Source organism: Myotis brandtii, unplaced genomic scaffold (assembly GCF_000412655.1).
Source record: "Myotis brandtii unplaced genomic scaffold, ASM41265v1 scaffold137, whole genome shotgun sequence".
Lineage (NCBI taxonomy): Eukaryota > Metazoa > Chordata > Mammalia > Chiroptera > Vespertilionidae > Myotis > Myotis brandtii.
In genome coordinates this window covers 5,756,470-5,776,176 of record NW_005354874.1, presented here as the reverse complement: position 1 = coordinate 5,776,176, position 19,707 = coordinate 5,756,470, and the positions used below count along the sequence as shown (strand labels likewise).

The following is a 19,707-nucleotide window of genomic DNA, read 5'->3' as shown; positions in this document are numbered from 1 at the left end:
ATAGGAATTGAACCCAGGACCCTTCAAGTCCACAGGCCGATGCTCTATCCATCGAGCCAAACTGGCTAGAGCTACATTGAAATATTTTTTAACTTTCCTGGGAGTCAGCTACTTCTGTCACTAAATTATATGCTTAAACTGATAATTCCTGATTTATCATGCTTAGGTATTGTCTATTGATTCTTGCCATGCCAGATGATGATTTGGCTCACTGACCCCACCTGATTATTTCTACCCCCATATTCATGTTTTAATCATTCTATTCCTATTTTAATATTTTTGGTTCTTTTATTAATTTCTGCTATAAATAATGTTCCTAAACTCATATTTTGATTGCTATCTTTTTTAGATTTATTTTAGAGAGAGAGAGAGAGAGAGATTTGTTGTCCCACTCATTTATGCATTCACTGGTTGATTCTTGTATGTGCCCTGACGAGGGATCGAACCCACAACCTTGGCATATCAGGGTGATGTTCTAACCAACTGAGCTACCTGGCCAGGGCCTTGACCATTATCTTTCAATGGTATCTTTTGACTGCCTTGTATATAAATGCATATAACTCTATATTACTGTTCCCTATCTTTACCTCTACCTCTTCTTCCCCTTCCATCTCACAATTTCAATTACTATTTTATTTCTATTATTATTTTTACAAGGCTGATCACAGTTATATTTTCTTGTGTTAACATAATGAAGACTCCTGTTCCTTGTGATTAGATATCCTAATTATAATTTATTCCAATCATTGATTTCAATAGTTGAGAAGCACAAAGAGCAATTGCATTGTAATAGCTATATAAATATTGGTCGTTGAAGAATTAGGAGGTATGTTGTGATTACATTTTCTTCTTTGTGGATCGAGATAATGACCCCTAGGCCACTCAAAGTAAAATTTTCTTATCAGAAATGCCAAATTGATTCTCTTTACACACCATGAATTATTCAAAATCCTGTCGCATTTCATATTCTTTCATAAACTATGAGTAACATATAACTTTTGTATCTTTGATTTTCCTGGAATTTATGATTGCCTTTGTTTTTTTTCAGGTTTGAAAAAGAACATAGCATTACCAAATTCATAATCCTGTCTGACTTCTTACTTTTTCAGTGTCGTTCTTCTTAGAGACATTCTTCTTGGAGTACATTTCCTATTTGGATTTTGCCTGATAGCTTTCCAGCCCTGCTGTACAATGGTCATTGTGGGATTTTTATTTTATTGGAATTCACCTGTAGTTATTGTTCACATTTTCCTCTTTCTTGCTTTTGACCTTTGTCAGGATAAAGTGTGGCCTCAGGTAACTTCTTCAGAAAGGGTGTGTAGAAATAACTTTCTGAGTCTTCGAATGGCCTAAAAATGGCTTTTTTTTTGTCTTCACTCTTGATTAATACTTTGACTACTATTAATTTGTGTTCAAAACAAATTTCCTCAAGTCTTAGAAAGCCTTGCTCTCTTACTTTCTAGCATCCCACATAGCCATGAAAATTTTACAGCAAATTTTTGTTTATTTGTGACCTATTTGTTCTTTCTAGAAGCATTTATCTTTGATGTTTCACAAGGGTGTCTTTTTTTCATGTGCCATTTTTCATTTACCCAGTTAGCCCTTTTAAGTCTAAAAAGTCATGTTTTTCTTCAGCTCAAGGGAGATGTCTTTTATCTCTCCATTTTTTTTTCTGTTCTCTCCTTCTAGAATTCCTGTTAGTTTGATGGTGGACCTCTTGAATTGATCTCCTATATATATACTTTTCCCCATATTTTTATCTCCCTTTTCCCTTTTTCTACGAGATTTTCTTAACCCTTCTGTTTAATACTTTGGATTTCAACAATCATATGTTTACTTTCTAAGAGCTACTTTTTGTTCTTATTGTTTCTTCTTCCTTTTTTTCTTGGCTGAAAACAACAGATTTATTTTTTTAAAGTTCCAGAGACCAGAAGTCTGAAATCAAGGTGTCAGAAGGTCATATTTTCTCTGAAGGCTCCAAGGAAGAATTATCCTTGCCTTCTCCTAGCTTTTCGTAGTTCCCAGCAACTCTTGGCATTCATTGGCTTGTAGCTGCATCACTCCCATCTCTTCCTTTGTCATCACATGGTTGTTTTCCTTCTGCCTCCCTGTGTTTATTGTTTCTTCTTCATGGCCTCATGTTTTTGTCTGATATTGTCTTCAGTCATTCTGAGGATACCAATTAGATTTCATCTTTTAAAAATTTATGTTGCATGTTTTGGTTTTTCTCAGATGTCTGTGGTCCTTTGTTGTCTGTCCATATTAAAATGGGGAATATGCTGAATGAGTGGGATTCTGTGTGCTTGAGAGGAGTTTGTCAACTGGGGAGTTTTGGGGGTAGATGAAGCTGCTCTCAGACGGAGACAAGTGGAAGACTTCCCTCTGGGCATGGTAATTGCTTACCTGATTTTTTTCTGAAGGCACCATTTATCTTTTTCAGAGAAGAGGTCAGCATATTTTTCTTTCCTTTGGGATAAATTGATGGCTGCAGGTGTATTTGCAGGTGCAGGGGATGGAGTGGTGGTATCAGGGGAAAGAGCAAGTCTGGGAGAATGCAGAACTTCCATTGTTCATCCCCTTTCTAGTCCAATCGTGACTCCCATGCACCATCACTCCTGCCGTCTCTGATCAGGATCCTTTCATGAGTTCTAGAATGCAGGTATCACCCCATCCTCCATTTCAGGCATCCACTGCTCTCTATCCGGGCCAAACCTGGCCAGGCAAGGTGGAGAGACAGTCTGGTGTGCAGCAAAATATGCTCTGTCTCACCTCTAGAGCATGCTCTGTGGGTTCTAAGATTGGTGTTTATTTTCATAGCCTACAAACTCAACTCACTGAAGCCAAAGTCATTTTCCTACACAAGAATAGGAGCCTCTGCCCAGCCTGTGTGGTTCAGTGGTTGAGTGTCTACCTTTGAACCAGAGGTCATGGTTCGATTCCTGGTCAGGGCACGTGCCTGGGTTGCAGGCTCGATCCCCAGTAGCAGGTGTGCAGGAGGCAGCTGATCAGTAATTCTGTCATCATTGATGTTTCTCTCTTTCTCTCTCCCTCTCCTTTCCTCTCTGAAATCAATAATATATATATATTTTTTAAAGAAATAGTAGCCTCAGCCCTGAAGGGTTATTATCACATAGACCAGTGGTCGCCAACCTTTCGGACCTCACTGACCACCAGTGGTCCATGGACCACCGGTTGGCGACCGTTGATATACACAATGCCCAAGAGGTCCAATCCAGTGGTGATACTGTCTAATATGTTCCATAAACTCTGGCAGGAAATGTACTAAAATAGCATTTATTAGCATTTGTTAAATCACCTACAAACCAGATCTTTGTGGGGTTTCTCACTTTAAGATATGAATGTGTCAGATAAATTTTTAAAAATACATAATAAAAAATGAATGTGTCCATAGACGTTTCACTTTCTACCTAACATCACAGCTTAGCCACCATCACAGTATTTCTCCAAGGGAAGCGGCAGTGAGGGGAGACTCAAGAGATTATCTCAATTTGTTAAAGAGGTCAGTGGGTGAAACCAAGGCCCCTTTGGTCATGTGCTCCCTCTCCAGTTTTTTTAGCCAGGGTGATTTTTTTCTCCAAACAGGTACCAAAATACAGCTCTTCATGAAGCAACTCTGCTTGGCATGGCAGGAAGGGAGTGTATCGCTGCTTTACTGGGGTAAGTTCCCTGGCCGCTTGGGAGACTTCTGAGGGCCACAGTGCTCCCCCTGCTGACCTGGGGTGATTCAGAGGGCCCTGGTGCCTGAATGTATAGTTAATCCAGTCAATCGGGGCCACCACTCACCATGGCTTCTGGTACTAGAGCTTTTTGTTAATATATTTTATTGATTTCAGAGAGGAAGGGAGAGGGAGAGATAGAAACTTCAATGCTGAGAGAGAATCATTGATCGGCTGCCTCCTGCATGCCCCCTACTGGGGATCAAGCCCGCAACCCGGGCCTGTGCCCTTGACTGGAATCAACCCCGGAACCCTTCAGTCTGCAGGCCAGCACTCTATCCACTGAGCCAAACCAGCTAGGGCCATTAGGAACTTTTAAACACGCAATTAAGATGTTGTCCACCTCGTAAACACCTTTAGTTGTAGGACTTTGATGCAATGGGGACCAAGAGCCAGGATTGGCAATTGAACGTCTGAAATCAGGAAGTCCCTCAAAAGGTCTCACCCGTTTAAGAGCCACCCTTGAGGCTGAGGGTCATGGTGGCCTCTTGGGGACAGAATTGGGAAGGTGGGGCCAGGAGGCTCCCGGACTGGCCTCCATGTCAAGGAAGAGCCAGACGCTCAGGTCCAAGTGCCTATGTCCTTCAGTTCACCCCCGTTCCTTTCCCAGATGCAATGCAAGCATCCGAAAGAAGAATATTAGAGGCCACACGCCCCGTGACCTGGCTCTGACAATTGGGGATGACCTCATCACCTCGCTCTTTGCTGCTAAGCTGGGCCTTGATGACTATTAGACGCTAGGGCCTCCACGGAGCTTCACTTAAAGAAACCATCCAGCTCTGGCGGTCCTTTGCTTGTTTCCTTCTGAAATGTGTATTTGAGGTTTGGTAATTGTGGTTAAGATGAACTCAGATGTTTTTGTCTTTTAATTATATGACAGTGGAAGCATGGGTATTTCCTAATGTGATGGTGATGAACTTGATGCATGTCTTATTGCTGCTTGTTTTAGAATTTCTTTTTCAATAGATAATAATTGCACAAAGTTCAAAGCTAAAAAGTATGAAGTGTTGTGTAGTGAAAAATCTGCTTCCCATCCCTGTCCCTCAGCCACCCACTTCCCCTCCTCAGAGGTAGCCAGTGGTAGTATCAACTGTGTCTTTCCAGAAATAGTATAGGACTGTATAAGCCATGTGTGTAGTGTATGCATGTGCAGGTAGAGTAGGCATGAATACAAATATAGATAACACACACATATATTATCAGTGTCTGGTGATATCCCCTCTTGTGAGACAAGTAGTAGTGAACTACACACTGTCCCGTCTTGTTCTTTTGCTTAATGTGTCTTGTAGGTGGTTCCAAATTAGTATATAAAGACTGAGTTTATTTAAAAATGTTTTTCTTTTTTTAATATGTCTTTTATTATTGAAAGCATTACAGATACTCCCATTTCCTCCCCTCCTTTACCTCCCTTCTTCCAGACCCTACTCACCCCCATGTCTTCACTACTCTAGTGCCTGTGTCCATGGGCTATGCCTATAAGTATATAAGGTCTTTGGTTTATCTTTTCTCGTCCCCCCCCAACCCCACATTGAGGTATATCAGTCTATTCCATGTCTCTATGCTTTGGGTCTTATTTTGTTGGTCAATTCATTTTGTTCATTAGATTCCACAAACAAGTGAGATCATGTGATATTTGTCTTTTTCAGATTGGCTTATTAAAAATGTTTTTCTTGTGTTGAACTCGTGGATATTCCTATTGTTATGGCTTGTAATTTGGTGACAAATAAGGTTTAAATAAAGTACTTGCATGAATGCCTAATTTTGACTTATTCCTATTTGTCTTTTTCAGATTGGCTTATTAAAAATGTTTTTTTTTGTGTTGAACTTGTGGATATTCCTATTGTTATGGCTTGTAACTTGGTGACAAATAAGGTTTAAATAAAGTACTTGCGTGAATGCCTAATTTTGACTTATTCCTTTTTCAGAATGTTATTTCAGTCTTTGGTGATTGAATTGTGGAGTCCCTAAATTGTTTCTTTTAATGTACATAACAAGAATATTCATTAATATAAAATAACTAAGCACAGTAAATAACAGACTTTGTTAAGTGGTTGCTATCACTACCTGCACTTTATTTCCTGGAAGCGGTGGCTGTCTATAGGGAGGACAGGCATAGTCCTTGGAATCCAAGCTCCCAGTGGAGTCGGGTGGTGCCAGCACTGTCTTCCCCTGGCACACCCTTGGCAGGCTTTGTTAGGACGCTGTAAGGATAACCAGTGTCTGAAGAGACCCATGGAGTGTGATCCTCTGGTTTGGTGTCTGGGGATGGACTTTGCTTAGCCGGGACCACCTCTCCCAGAGTTCTCTTTCATTATGGATCAGTTAGGGTTGGCTGCAAGGTAAACTGCACAGGGTTCGAGATTTAGAAGGTGGCAGTGAAACAATGGCCATTATTCTTGAAAGCTGGGTTAGGGCACCAGACACTGCTGCAGTTGGTGCTCAGGGTTCCAGGTGGATGGCCTGGCCCCCGGGTCTGAGTGTCCAGTGGTTGGTGGCTCAGTGTCCTCCCTGCATCTGAACCCACTGCCATCTCCTCCCGAGGCCTGGTTGCTGCTTCATGCCTTCGTCCCACGTCCCCACAGGGCTCCCGTGACCTGGAATTTGCCATTCCTTCCTTACCATCAAGGTGAGTGAGTTCCCACGTGTTTATTGGCCAACTGAGTTCCTTATCTGTTTTTTATTGATTTGGAGATGTTCTTTATATGCTATAGAAGCAGAGTATCTTCTAGAGCCCAGAGCAGCGCTATGTAATAGAAATGTAATACAAGCCACATACATGAAAGTAAATTTCCCAGTAGCCAAATTTAGTTTCCACTTACTCCTAAGTTACTAAAATATCAGGAATCAAAACCGTGTTAAGGATTTTTCAGCACCCATTGAAATCAATTTATTTTTTCTCATTAGAAAATTACATTGCTAGTATATGTTTTTGAGTCATACCTCCTCCATTGCTGGGATAAATACAACATATTCTTACTGAATTCCATTCCTGGGTTTCATTTCAATCTGTTTAGAGTTATTATATCTTTTAAATAAATGAAGTTGAGCTATGTTTATTATTGCTTGGAACCAGTGTAATGGTAGGCTCACAATGTGAGTCTCCCTCCCACTCTCTAAAAATCAGTGGACAAAATACCTTTGGATGGACAAACGAACCCATAGGAGACGCTGGTGCCTTTAACCATGGAGCTTGTCCCAGGCTGGGCTCTCTGGAAACAGATGCTGAGACTATTTGTAAATGGAAGAGAATGTGTGTTTAATCGGATCAAATTCCCTGCCCACCAGGGAATTTCTTCTCCAGAGAAGTCTCAGTTCTGCATTTGAAGCCTTTCAACTGGTTGACTCGGGCCCAGCTAGGCCGCCTAGGATGATCTCACTTCCTTAGTCAGTTGATTATGAACTTTACTATTTTTTGTTGTTAATCCTCATCCCAGGATATTTTCCCACTGATTTTTAGAGAGAATGGAAGGGAGGCAAGGAGGGGAAAGAGAGAGAGAGAAACATCGATGTGAAAGAGACACATCGATTGGTTGCCTCCCACATGCTCCCCAAACAGGGCCAGGGATCCATCTGCAACTCAGGTGGGTGCCCTTGACCGGAAATGAACCCAAGACCCTTCAGTCCACGGCCGATGCTCTATCCACTGAGCCAAACCGGCTAGGGCTGTTAACCACTCTTTTGCCCACTACTCTGTTGATAAGTTTGAAAATGGAGCCTGCTCGTGGTAAGCATGGGCCTCACCCTCTGCCATTGCTAAAATAATGAGGGTGGTAAGAACTTGACTGTTCTCAGGCAAAGCTGAATTCCTTCTTCCTCCGCCTCCGGCTCCACCATTAATTTTAAAGCTCCATGTCTAGTAACATTATGCAGATCTCTCTGTGATATGGACTACAGTATTTCCCTCCAGAGTGTATTTTATTTTGGCTGAAGGTGTGGGCTACCTTGCAGAATTTATTTTTCTGTAGCCAACCTTGACCTATTTTCATTATGGCTCCAAGGGTTTGAGTTAGTTAGAAAAGTCAGTCCTAGCCCTAGCTGGTTTGGCTCAGTGGATAGAGCGTCGGCTTACAGACTGAAGGGTCTCGGGTTCAATTCCGGTCAAAGGCACATGCCTGAGTTTCGGGCTAGATCTCCAGTAGGGGGTGTGCAGGAGGCAGCCGATCAATGATTCTCTCATCATTGATGTTTCTATCTCTTCCTCTCCCTTCCTTTCTGAAAGGTATTACTCCCACATCCTTGAAATGATCCTTACCTTAAAGGCCACTTATTTTGGGCAAAACCACCAGACGAAACACAATGGAGGAGGTATGATTAACAATCTTTAAACATGGTTGAATATCTTTAGCCTTGTAATTGGAGAACTACTGAGAGTGTATGGCTTAAGGGACCTTAGACAAGTCTAAGATGGAGTGCTGAGGAGCACGACTGTAAGTTCTAAATCCTCGTATTACACAACTAATTTTGGAGTGTGGCTTTAAGAGTCTTATGTTATTGGAGGGCCGAGCACAGAACATGGTTAAAGACCATTATATTGTTAGAGTGCCAGTAAGGAGGTACAGTTAAGGGTGGTCTCAGATGGGTGTGATTGGAGACCCCAGGCTGTGACACTAAGGAATTGTTTGGTCAAAATGGAAAGACCCCCTGGGATTGGAGTGCTGGGGACAGTGTATTATTAAGGAGGCTCCATAATGGGAGAAGTAGGGACGAAAGCCTGACAAAAAGCAAGAAAGGTGGTTAGGAGATGGTTTAGCAAAGACAACAATAGACATTTGAAAGCTAAGAGGAGAGATGCCAGAAGGGGAGCTGTCACAGCAGCCAAGGGAAGAGGCAGCTCCAGGCGCAGGTGGGCTCCAGAGGAAGCCATATTCTCTGGAAGAAACCTGGAAGGTTTCCTCCCCTCACGTGAGATCTCTGAATACAGTTCCTAAATTGTCTCCCAATGTAAGGGACTAGACTTTCTAATAAATATACTAGTGACTCAGTTCTTAGGTCTTCCAAGGAATTGAATTCTTGCAGAACAGTGGACTTAGGAATTCAAGATTATCTGTACCACTCCTGATTCCCTATTTTTATAGATGAGTAAATGAGGTACAAGGCTAAGGTAAGAGAGTTGTAAAGAAGCAACGTTTATTAGAATAGAAGGCCACAAAACATGAAGACTTAGTGTGAAGAAAGTAAATGAAGCCAAATGTCCTTTGACCACTTATGGAATGCATTTTTCTATCCCATTTCATCAAAGTGTAAAAATGTTGAGTATTTAGTCCTCACCAGCACTTTCACTCTTAAAGAGAGTGTAACAGGTCGGAAGATTGCTCAATAGGTCTGTCAGTCTGGAGTGGCAGCTTGTGGTGGAGAGATTTCATTCTCCTGTGTCTGTTGAGGTGAGCCTCGCCCACGTCTTGCACACCTAAGGCTTCTCCTCCTGGTGTGTCATCTGATGTAAGATGAGGTATGACTTTTGGATAAAGCCTTGGCCACATACTCTGCATACACAGGGCTTCTCTTTTGAATGTACCCATTTATGGGTGATTAAAGCTGACTTATTGCTAAAGCCTAGTCCACACTGCTTGCACATGTAAGGCTTCTCCCTCGAGTGCTTCCTCTTGTGCCTGATGAGACCTGCCTGGTGACTAAAGCCCCGCCCACACTCTCTGCACACATATGGCTTTTCCCCTGAGTGTGTCCTCTGGTGTGCAATGAGGTTTGACTTCTGGCTGAAGCCTCGCCCGCACTCCTCACACACCATGGGCTTTTCCCCTGAGTGTGTCCTCTGGTGTCTGATGAGATTTGATTGCTGGCTGAAGCCTCGCCCACAATCCTTGCACACGATGGGCTTATCCCCTGAATGTATGTTCTGGTGTCTGTTGAGGTGTGACTTCAGGCTAAAGCCTCGCCCACAAACGCCACACACATAAGGCTTCTCCCCGGTGTGCGTCCGCCTATGTGAGATGAGGGTTGAATTCTGGCTAAAGCTGTGCCCACACACTCCACACACATAAGGCTTTTCCTTTGAGTGTGTCCTCTGGTGGTTGACAAGGGTCGTCCTCTGCCTAAAGCATCGCCCACATTCCTTGCAGGCATAAGGTTTCTCCCCTGAGTGCGTCCTCTGGTGGGAGATGAGGTTTGACCTATCACTGAAGCCTAGTCCGCAATCACTGCACACGATGGTCTTCTCCTCTAAGTGTGTCCTCTGGTGTCTAACGACAGCTGACTTCTGGCTAAAGCCTTTCCCACACTCCCGGCACACATAGGGCTTCTCCCCCGAGTGTGTCCTCTGGTGTATGATGAGGTTTGACTTCTGACTAAAGCCTCGCCCACATTCACTGCACATGTAAGGCTTTTCACCTGAGTGTGTCCTCTCGTGTATTATGAGTGTTGACTTCCGGTTAAATCCTCGTCCACACACTCTGCACACAACAGGTTTCTCCCCCGAGTGTGCCTTCTGGTGCCTGGCAAGGCTTTTCTTTAGACTAAAGCCCTTCTCACACACCCCACACACATATGGCTTCTCCCCTGAGTGTATCCTCTTGTGACTAAGCAGGTTTGTCATCTTGCTGAAGCCCAGTCCACATTCTCCACAATTGACTGTTCCAAATCCTAAGACTTCTATCCTCTTCAATAATTTGTCTGTTTCCTCAGAATTCTCTGCCTGAGCAGGGGTGGCCTCTGTTTCCGCCCCTCTGATGCCATTCCTAGAGCTGACTGGCTGCCTTTGGGGTGGCTTGGATGATGCTGTTAAAGCTTTTTTCTTTGTCTTTCCAAATGAAGGCTTGGGGCCTTCTCTTTCTTGACCTTCTGCTTTATCACTCCAGCAACTTGGATCAGAGGTCTGTTGCTGCTTTTTCTGGTCCCCCTGGCACAGATCCCCCGGCTGGATGTGATTTTCTGCACACAAGCATGGGAAGATCCAGGGGGGATTACTACACAGCATGTGCTGCATGTGGAACTTCTGACTAGAGAAATCTGGAGGGCAGAAAGCACAGAGGTGGAGCTCTGGCTTTGGTTCTCCTGCAGAGAGAAGAGTCAGAGGCAGAACTGAGACTCAGGAGGGAAACCCCAGTAATTCTGATGGAGAGACTCAATCCCCTGTTCTTCAAAATGCTTAAAATTTAAGTGCTACCCAAACAAGACCTTCCTTTACATGATCCTTTTCCAGCCCATCACAACATCTTCCAATTTCCACAACAATCCAGAAAACCCATTCCTGAACCTATTCTATGTGTCAGACTGTAAAAGCATCACAGGCAGTTTCAGATCTGTAAATAGGGCCAAGATGCAACAGCCTCCCCGCTCATTACAACCATCTTCTAACTCACAACCACCCACACTTATATAATCTGGGTCCTCAAGTATTTTCGGTGACTGAGAGATCTCTAACCAGAGGACCCATGTGGAAATGCCATGTCTTTCCCTATTTCCCTATGAAGACAAAGGGATAGATTGAGAGAACAGTCATTTAGACTGGAGAACTCCTAGTGTAAGAAGCAGCACAAAAAAGTGGCTAGAGAGATTGTGTGTGAGATGCCTGAACTAGTTTTCCCACTCACTAACGAATGTTTATTAAAAGATTTCTTTGTGCCATAATGCAGCAGGTCGACAGCAATGGGCAACACAAACAGCCTTAAGAGATGCTCCTTGCTGGAGCTCCTGATCAGTTCAATCCCTGATAATTTCTATAATTAATATAAATGAGTTTCCCCGGAAATCAATATAAAAGAAAAATTTTCTTCTTATAGTACTTAAGTAGGAGATGTCAACATTCAGAAAAACAAAACGTAAGCAAATACAGTGCCACCTGCATAAGGAATGTTAAACAAGTTATTTAAGCTAAAGACAAATGATACCAGATGGAAACTCAGATCTCCAGAAAGAAAATGAAGAGTACAGAAAATGGTAAATTATCTGAATGCATATAAAATAATTTCTTCTTGATTAAAAAAATACATATCGTATTAGGGAATTTACAATGTATGTAAGCGTAATACAAATAAGAACTATAGAATAAAGAATGTTGGGGGGAGGAGTAAACGGAACTGTGCAATTGCAATGTTCTTACATTTTTACATAATAAGTAGGTCAGGAAAAGTTAGGGCTGTATATCGTAATTCCTTAGAGCATATTTCGGCAAACTTTTTCTTAAATGGTCAGATAGCAAATAATTTTAAGCTTTGAGGGTAAGAAGCATAAAACTGAGGATATTATATACTTATGTAACTATTTAAAAATGTAAAAACTACTTTTGGCTCACAGTTTTTTAAGAATTCAATTTCAATTTCTTGGTTGGATTTTTAGCCTTCCTCCCTCTCCCTGGGCTTGCCTTATTTCTTTAGCTCACTCAGATTTTTTCCACATTCTTGCTTGATCTTTAAAAAAAAAAAGTAACGAGAAATAAGTCTATGAATATGAAGAGAACTGAGTGAGGTAGAGAGGGAAACTCAGTAGGAGGGAGAAAGGCTTCTAGTGGAGGAAGACACACCAGGAAGAATGAAGGTCTGGAAGGGAGGCGGCTGTGCCAGGCAATGCAAACAGCAGCTGGGGAGGTGAGGCGTTAGTCTTCCCTCCCTACACCTGAGCAATGCCTCCTCTCCCCCACCCCAAGCTGCCCACACGCAGCTCTATGATCCATTTGCCCAGTTCCCCACTCACCTGGACAAGTGGCTGGTGGGCATTTTCTCTCCTCTCTCCAGGTTTCCTTCCCTTGCTCCAGCTGGGTGATGAGCTTTGGTTTAGAAAATGGAATTCCTGCTCACAGAGAAAGAAAACAAGGTGGCTGCAGGTTACGGACTCAAGGGCCAAGTCAGAAGGCAAGATGGCTGCTTCAAGCAGATCCTAAAATGCCCAGCAGCATGCATGGGGGTCCTAAGAGATGCCAGGCTTACCCAGTGAGACCAGGTTGCTGTAGTTTTCCAGCATCACCTCCCTGTACAGGGACCTCTGAGCAGGGCTCAGCAGCATCCACTCTTCCTGGGTGAAATCCACAGCCACATCCCTGAATGCCATGTGTGCCTGTAAAACAAAACACAGTCCTGCTCACCAAGGAGCCAGCCTTGCCCACGACTCAAGGTAAGGAGCAGGAAGAAGGCGTCCCTGGGGGACGCAGGAGAGATATCTAAATCCTGCCTTTGACTGTGACCCTGGTGCCAGTGTTCTAAAACCTTTAAACCTCTGTGGCTATCCAGCAAGCATCACTTGTGAATCTGTACATTCAAGACCCTGGGTGAACTGTTTGGAGAATATAGGGTATCCTATAACGTATATACACACTTTGTATAAAGGCCGTGTTTATTAAAATACATTTCATTTTCAAAATTGAGCTATCAGCTGTTAAAGTGTATATACATTTTTTGAGACACCCTGTATATGTAAAAAAAGAGTCCCTAACTCTCAGAACTTTAAATCCAGGCAGAGAAGAGCAGACAACATATAAAAATTAAACAATAGTAAAACATAAAAGACTTTCTGAGTTTTAAGAATTTAAAAAATTAAAGGGGCGGTACCGGAAGTGAGATCACCACCTCCGGGGTGAAAGGTTAGCAGAAGTGCGGTTCTTTCCTTTCTGCTCTAGGCCCGAGTGGCTGCGTTCGAAATGGGCAAGTTTATGAAACTAAGTTGATCCTAAATGTAAATCTTGCTCATTTAGAACATTGATGATGGCACCTCGGACCGCCCCTACAGCCATGCTCTGGTGGCTGGAATTGACCGCTACCCCCGAAAAGTGACAGCTGCCATGGGCAAGAAGAAAATTGCCAAGAGGTCAAAGATCAAGTCTTTTGTGAAAGTTTATAACTACAATCACCTCATGCCCACAAGGTACTCTGTGGATATCCCCTTGGACAAAACTGTTGTCAACAAGGACGTTTTCAGAGACCCCGCTCTAAAACGCAAGGCCCGGCGGGAGGCCAAAGTCAAGTTTGAAGAGAGATACAAGACCGGCAAGAACAAATGGTTCTTCCAGAAGCTGCGGTTTTAGATATATATTTTGTTTCTGTCATTAAAAATCCAAAAAAAAAAAAAAAAGAATTTAAAAAATTAAATAGCATAACCAAATGAATCAATATTGAAGCATCTGGCCCTAGCTGGTTTGGCTCAGTGGATAGAGCATCAGCCCTCAGACTGAAGGGTCCTGGGTTCAATTCTGGTCAAGGGCATGTACCTCCGTTGCAGGCTCAATGCCTGGTCCCGGTCGGGGCTTGTGCGGGAGGCAACCAATTAATGTGTCTCTCTCACATCGATGTTTCTCTCTCTCCCCCTCCCAGTCTCTCTAAATATCAATGGGAAAATATCCTCAGGTGAGGATTAACAACAACAAAATATTGAAGCATCTGAGTGACTAAAGTTCATAAAATTCAATAATGGCATAGAATAAACTACAACTCAGTCCTTCCCCTGAATCCCATGGCCCCTCAGCCTTCTCAGGCCTGAGAAGCGGGAAGTGGTGAAGAGGAGGGTCTTGAATCACAATGCCTGGGTTCAGGACCCAAGTCTGCCGTCAACTAGTGCCTTAATTTTCTCACCTGTGAAATGTGGATAACAGCAAATTTACAGCCCCACACTGCAGATGCTCAGGGCGAACCTTCTTGGCCACTCAATCTACAAATTAATTTCTACACCCCATTCTCACCCCCCTGCCCAGTTCTACTCATATCCTTAATATTTTTTCAAAATGGAGGGCACAATGGAACACATACATCAAGAAAGATTTCATACTAGTACCTCCGAGGGAAGGCAGGGGAGGGTGGGGGGAAGGGGGAGAGATCAACCAAAGGACTTGTATGCATGCATATAAACATAACCAATGGACACAGACACTTGGGGGTGAGGGCATGAGTAGGGAGTTGTGTGTGTGGGGGGCAATGAAGGGATAAGGTCACATATGTAATGCCTTAATCAATAAAGGAAAAAAAATTTTTTTTAAAAAGAAAGATTTCATGAGAGAGTCCTAAGAACTTGGTCTTGAAGGATGGACCAGAATCACAAGAGAAAAGTGCTAGGTATTCCAGATAGAGGAAGCAGAGAAGAGGACACTGTGAGCAAAGGGAGAGAGGAAGCCACAACGTGGACAGGGAGGACTACCTGGGAGGAATAAGGCACCTACTGGTAAACACAGCATAGTTGGAGTGTAGACATCTGTAGGTTTTTAAAATTATTACCATAAAATATACAAAACAAAAAAATTTTTATCATTTAAAAATTTTTAAATATTTTTACTGATTTCAGAGAGGAAGTGAGAGGGAGAGAGAGATAGAAACATCAATGATGAGAGAGAATCATTGACTAGCTGTCTCCTGTACACCCATGACTGGGGATCGAGCCCAGTCATGTGCCCTGACCGGCACATGTGTACATTATGTGTACATTTCTGTAGGATTAAGTATATTCACATTGTTGTACAACCATCACCACTATCCATCTCCAGAATTGGTTCATCATCCCACACTAAAACTCTGTAACCATTAAACAGTAACTTCTTCCTCACCCTCAAACCCTGCTAACCACCATTTTTACTTCCCATCTTTAGGCTTACTAGTATACCATCTAGGTGTGTGTAAGTACACTCTATAATGTTCACACCATGACAAAATCTCCTGACTGCACGCTTCTCAGGACATATCCCCATCGATAAGCAGTGCATGATTGTATTTATACTTTAGAAGCCCAATTTAAGAGAAAGGGGGATGTGGGGGAGTCAGGCAAGAAGGTGGAGAGGAGACAGGAAGCTAGGGTAGTGCAGGAGTAGAGACAATGGAAAGGAAGGAGGAACTAAGGGGTACGACTTAGGCAGAATTGAGAGGATACAACAGCCAATCAAAAGGGAGGGAGGTTTGGAAAGAAGAAAGAGGCAAGGAAAACTCAAGAGACCAGGCTTGCACCACTGGTAGCAGCTGCAGCTATTAACCAACCAGATCAGAAGAAATGGGAGGAAAGAGAGGCAGGGACAGAGAAAACCAGCATTCTCGATTCCAGAAATGTCTTCCTCTTCCACTCCTGACAAGGGCTGTTCACAGAAAAAAAAAATTTAAACAACCAGGGAAACAAATATTAATTCTGTTGGGTATAACAATAAGATTGTGGTTCCCTTAAATTAAGAAGTCCTTCTGTGTTAGATACCTACTGAAGTGTTTAAGGTGAAATGCTATGAAGATTTGCTGCAAACCAGTCTAGCAGGGGAAAAGAGTAAGTGAGGGTATTGGATGGAAAAAGAGCAGAATGTTGACAACTTCAGATGCAGACAAGCTCTGAAGTGAGCAGTCTGAACAAATGCCGAGGGAAGAAATGCTGGGCCAGGACCGAGAAGTCATGAATAAGGGCCCCAGGTCTGAAGAACAGTCCCTGTGAAAACTGTCACTCTTACCGCAGGCCTCGTTTCCTGGGGAAGCCAGCTGGGGCTCTGATCTCTGGATGTCAAAGGTGAGCAAAGGAAACCCTGCAGCATGCAAAAGGCAAGCAGGACCCTCCCTGAAGCTGGGCTGCCAGAGCCCAGGAGCCTCCCTTTGCCCATGAGGAAGTCCTCTCTGGGCAGGCAGGAGGCGTAGAGGCGGCAGAACAAGAACAAAAAGATTCAGGAGCGTCACCGGAAACCCTCAAGATCCAGCAGGGTAGGGCTTCCTCTTCCTTAAAAGCATGAAGAATGGAGCTGTCACATTAGAAAAGACGGTGGGCAGCTTGCTGGGGAGAGAGCTGATCTGTGGGCTGTGAACGCTGCCAGCTCAGACCTGCTACTGGCGCTGGCCCTGAGCTGACCCTCTCTCACCTTTGCTCTAATAAGGAAAGTTAACACCTACCAGGCACTTAGCATATACATATATACCAGAGACTGTTCCAGGCCCTGCACAAGTTTTACCTCATTCTACCTCCCCAACCCAATGGAGTACGGATTTGCTATCTTCATTTCACAGATAAGAAAATTGAGGCACAAGTGAGGTCAGTCTCTTGCCCAAGGGGACACAGCTATAAAGTCACAGAGCCTGGATGAAATGTGGCTCTGGGTGATAAGAAACCACGGTGGATTATAAGGGTTCTCAGGGTGTCATTCTGAGATGGAATCAAGAATGATCAAGAGGTGATAAGCACTGAATCTGGGTGATGAGTTCTATCTACTTCTGTCTTAAAATTTTCTGTAATAAAAAGTTAAGATGAAACTTAAAGTCCCAAAGCCTGGCCACACCAGAAATGGGGGAACTCATGATTCCTGGGATCAGGGACAGTCCTTCGCATCTCTGAAAAACTTGCCCAGTGGCCCCCAGCCCCACTGCTTCCAAGGCCCGAGCCCAGGGGTGACCTGCCGATTTGAGACCCTAAGATCGCGCCCAAATGGCCATTCCAACACCTAGTCCGAGCCAGGGACCCCGCACCCCGCCTCAGCAAAACAGAGAGGGAGGATCGATGCGAGACTCTCAGCCCTCACCCACCAAAACCCCAATGGCAGCCCCCACTCCACCACCTGGGAAATGTTAGGACCCCCAGAGCCTACTAACTCAACCCCCCGAAACCCAGGGACTTGTGGCACGAGAGACCCCCTCTCCCAATACCCGTATTTCGGCCAAGGCCAAACATGTCGCAACCCACAGGAACCCTAGGACGAAAGGCCGGAGCTCAGCACCCACCATCACTGGACTTCAAGGTTGAGCTTCACTCACGTCGGGGATGCGCGCCCACACCCCCAAATAAGACATCCGGTAGCGCACGGCCTGAGCCACGACAGCACGTCCCCATCACTACCTCCTCGCCCGCCCACGGCACCATCCGCAGTCCCGGCCCACAGCAAGGCTTTTAGACCCACCTTCCGGAGCAGGGAAGGGCACGGTGAGGCAAAGGTGTCGCGGGAGCCTCACTCACCTGCGCCACCGAAGAACAAGGGGTCAATCCAGCCACCAGCTGGGGACCGACTCCAGCCACGCGGGCGGACTACACTACCCAGAATCCGCCACGGCGCCGGGACCACGCCCCACCCCCCCAGGATGCTCGGCGCGGCCGGAGCACGCAGCTGGCCCGCGCTCCCATTGGCCTCCGAGGGAGCACTGCGGATAACTTACTCCGGTCCCTGGAGAATAACCAATGTGGCACCTAGATTCCTACTTTTTATTCTTCAAACCACGTTCACAAAACATGTAAGGGGCCATAGGCGTAGTACTCCGTTGTGCCCGACCTCTCTCTAACGCCTTGCCTAAAAGACTACACTTCCCAGTGGCTCCCGCAGTGCCTTCCGCATCCGGCCCCGCCCCTCGGCGCGCGGAAGTGACGTGAGCGGAGGCTGCTTTTCCGATTCTGGAGTGGATGCGGGGCAGAGGGGATTCGGCAGCCCAGTTTCCCAGCTCCTGCTGTGGGTTACTAGCTTGTTCCCGGTATTCCGTGAGCGCCGGAGGGATGCGGTCTCGTCCAGGTCACATGCCCTTTTAACTTCATTTACACCCGAGGCGAGAAGGAAGATGGGAGGGGTGCAGCCTTCTGCCCGGGGGTTCATCAGGGCACGAGTCGTCAACCCAAACACTCCACTGCCGGTGACCTGGGACCTTATTCCTCCTTTGCAGTCCCTGAAATTATAGGGAAACTCCTTTATCTTCTGGGGAAGAGGACCTCTTAGGCCATAGCGCCTCGGCTTGGCTCTCTGGGTCTTTTTTTTTTTTTAATACATTTTTATTGATTTCAGAGAGGAATAGAGAGAGTGAGGAGATAGAAACATCAATGATGAGAATAATTCATCAACTGCCTGCTCCACGACCCCCTACTGGGGATCCAGCCCACAACCGGGCCTGTGTCCTTGACAGAATTAAATGGGGACCCTTCAGTCCACAGGCCAAAGCTCTATCCACTCAACTGGTTAGGGCTCTCTGGGTATGTATGTATGTATGTATGTATTTATTTTTGACTCTGAGAACTGGGCTGTGCTGCTGCCATCTGGGGACACCCTCAACTGAGGTGCCGGAGAGCAAGCCCCACTTCACTGGTGGGAGGGCATTTCCACCTGGACACCTCTCACTTCTCTACCTTACACAGTAGGCGCTCCGAAACTTACTCCTTCTCTAGGAAGACAAAGAAAATTTCTACTGTGTCCCAGAGACCCAGGAAGAGATGAGAATTTTCTAAAATTTCTTCTTAGCTCTTGCAGGATGGATCCATTTCCTTCTCTTGCCCTCAGGCTGTCTGGTTTGTAGTGAATTTCAATTGCTCTTGCAGGATGGATCCATTTCCTTCTCTTGCCCTCGGGCTGTCTGGTTTGTAGTGAATTTCAATTTAGCCCTGGCCCTGGGTAAGTGCCCGTTTTATTTAGAACCTTCTCAGGTCTCTCTCCCACTTAGAAATTAGCTGTTAACACAGAGAAGTTCAAAGTATCAACGCAGGGACATCCATGTTTAAGTGTCCAGTGATGCTTCCTATATGTGAAAGTCAGGGATCACAGGATTCTGGTGATAAGAGACCAAGGAAGACTTCCAAGATGAGGGGCTGTCTGACTTCCTGTGAGAGGGGAATATGCATCACAGTGCCGGATACCAAACTATATTACAAAGTCATTATAATCAAAACAGCCTGGTACTAGCACAAGAACAGACACAGATCAATGGAACAGAACAGAGACCCTAGAAATTGACCACAGCACTATGGTCAATTATTTGACAAAAGAGGCAAGAACATACAATGGAGTAAAGACAGTCTCTTCAGCAAATGGTGTTGGGAAAACTGGACACGTGCAAAAAGATGAGACTAGACCACCAACTTACACCATACACAAGAATAAACTCAAAATGGATAAAAGACTTAAATGTAAGCCATGAAACCATAAATATCCTAGAAGAAAACATAGGCAGTAAAGTCTCAGACATCTCACGAAGCATTTTGCTGATACGTCTGCTAGGGCAAGAGAAACAAAGGAAAAAATAAACAAATGGGACTACATCAAAATAAAAAGCTTCTGCACAGCAAAAGAAACCACCATCAAAATGAAAAGGGAGCCCTAACCGGTTTGGCTCAGTGG

The 19,707-nt window shown here is 44.6% G+C and overlaps 2 protein-coding genes and 1 long non-coding RNA gene across 4 annotated transcripts; 2 read left to right on the top strand and 1 right to left on the bottom strand.

The window, feature by feature from the left end:
* The first annotated feature begins 3,176 nt into the window (after nucleotides 1-3,176).
* Nucleotides 3,177-5,049, top strand: LOC106725107. Its single transcript, XR_001360980.1, has 2 exons — nucleotides 3,177-3,678; nucleotides 4,348-5,049. It is a non-coding gene; the product is annotated as an uncharacterized LOC106725107 (long non-coding RNA).
* A 3,790-nt stretch (nucleotides 5,050-8,839) lies between these two features.
* Nucleotides 8,840-17,637, bottom strand: ZNF133 (zinc finger protein 133). Of its 2 annotated transcripts, none has more exons than XM_005860603.2 (4): nucleotides 17,574-17,637; nucleotides 12,617-12,743; nucleotides 12,384-12,479; nucleotides 8,840-10,745 (listed from the first exon to the last, which is right to left on the bottom strand). In XM_005860603.2, exons 2-4 carry the CDS (start codon nucleotides 12,735-12,737, stop codon nucleotides 9,145-9,147), a joined length of 1,818 nt encoding a protein of 605 aa, XP_005860665.2. In that variant the 5' UTR covers nucleotides 12,738-12,743; nucleotides 17,574-17,637; the 3' UTR covers nucleotides 8,840-9,144. The 2 variants fall into 2 exon arrangements, with proteins under 2 accessions (XP_005860665.2, XP_014390559.1); XM_014535073.1 differs by lacking the exon at nucleotides 17,574-17,637 and adding an exon at nucleotides 17,342-17,489.
* LOC102248085 (60S ribosomal protein L27-like) lies at nucleotides 13,369-13,754 on the top strand (the record flags this gene model as incomplete). Its single annotated transcript, XM_014535074.1, is given in 1 exon segment — nucleotides 13,369-13,754. A coding segment is annotated over 1 exon segment (339 nt), but the record flags the coding sequence as incomplete, so codon positions are not given.
* Nucleotides 17,638-19,707: the final 2,070 nt, after the last annotated feature.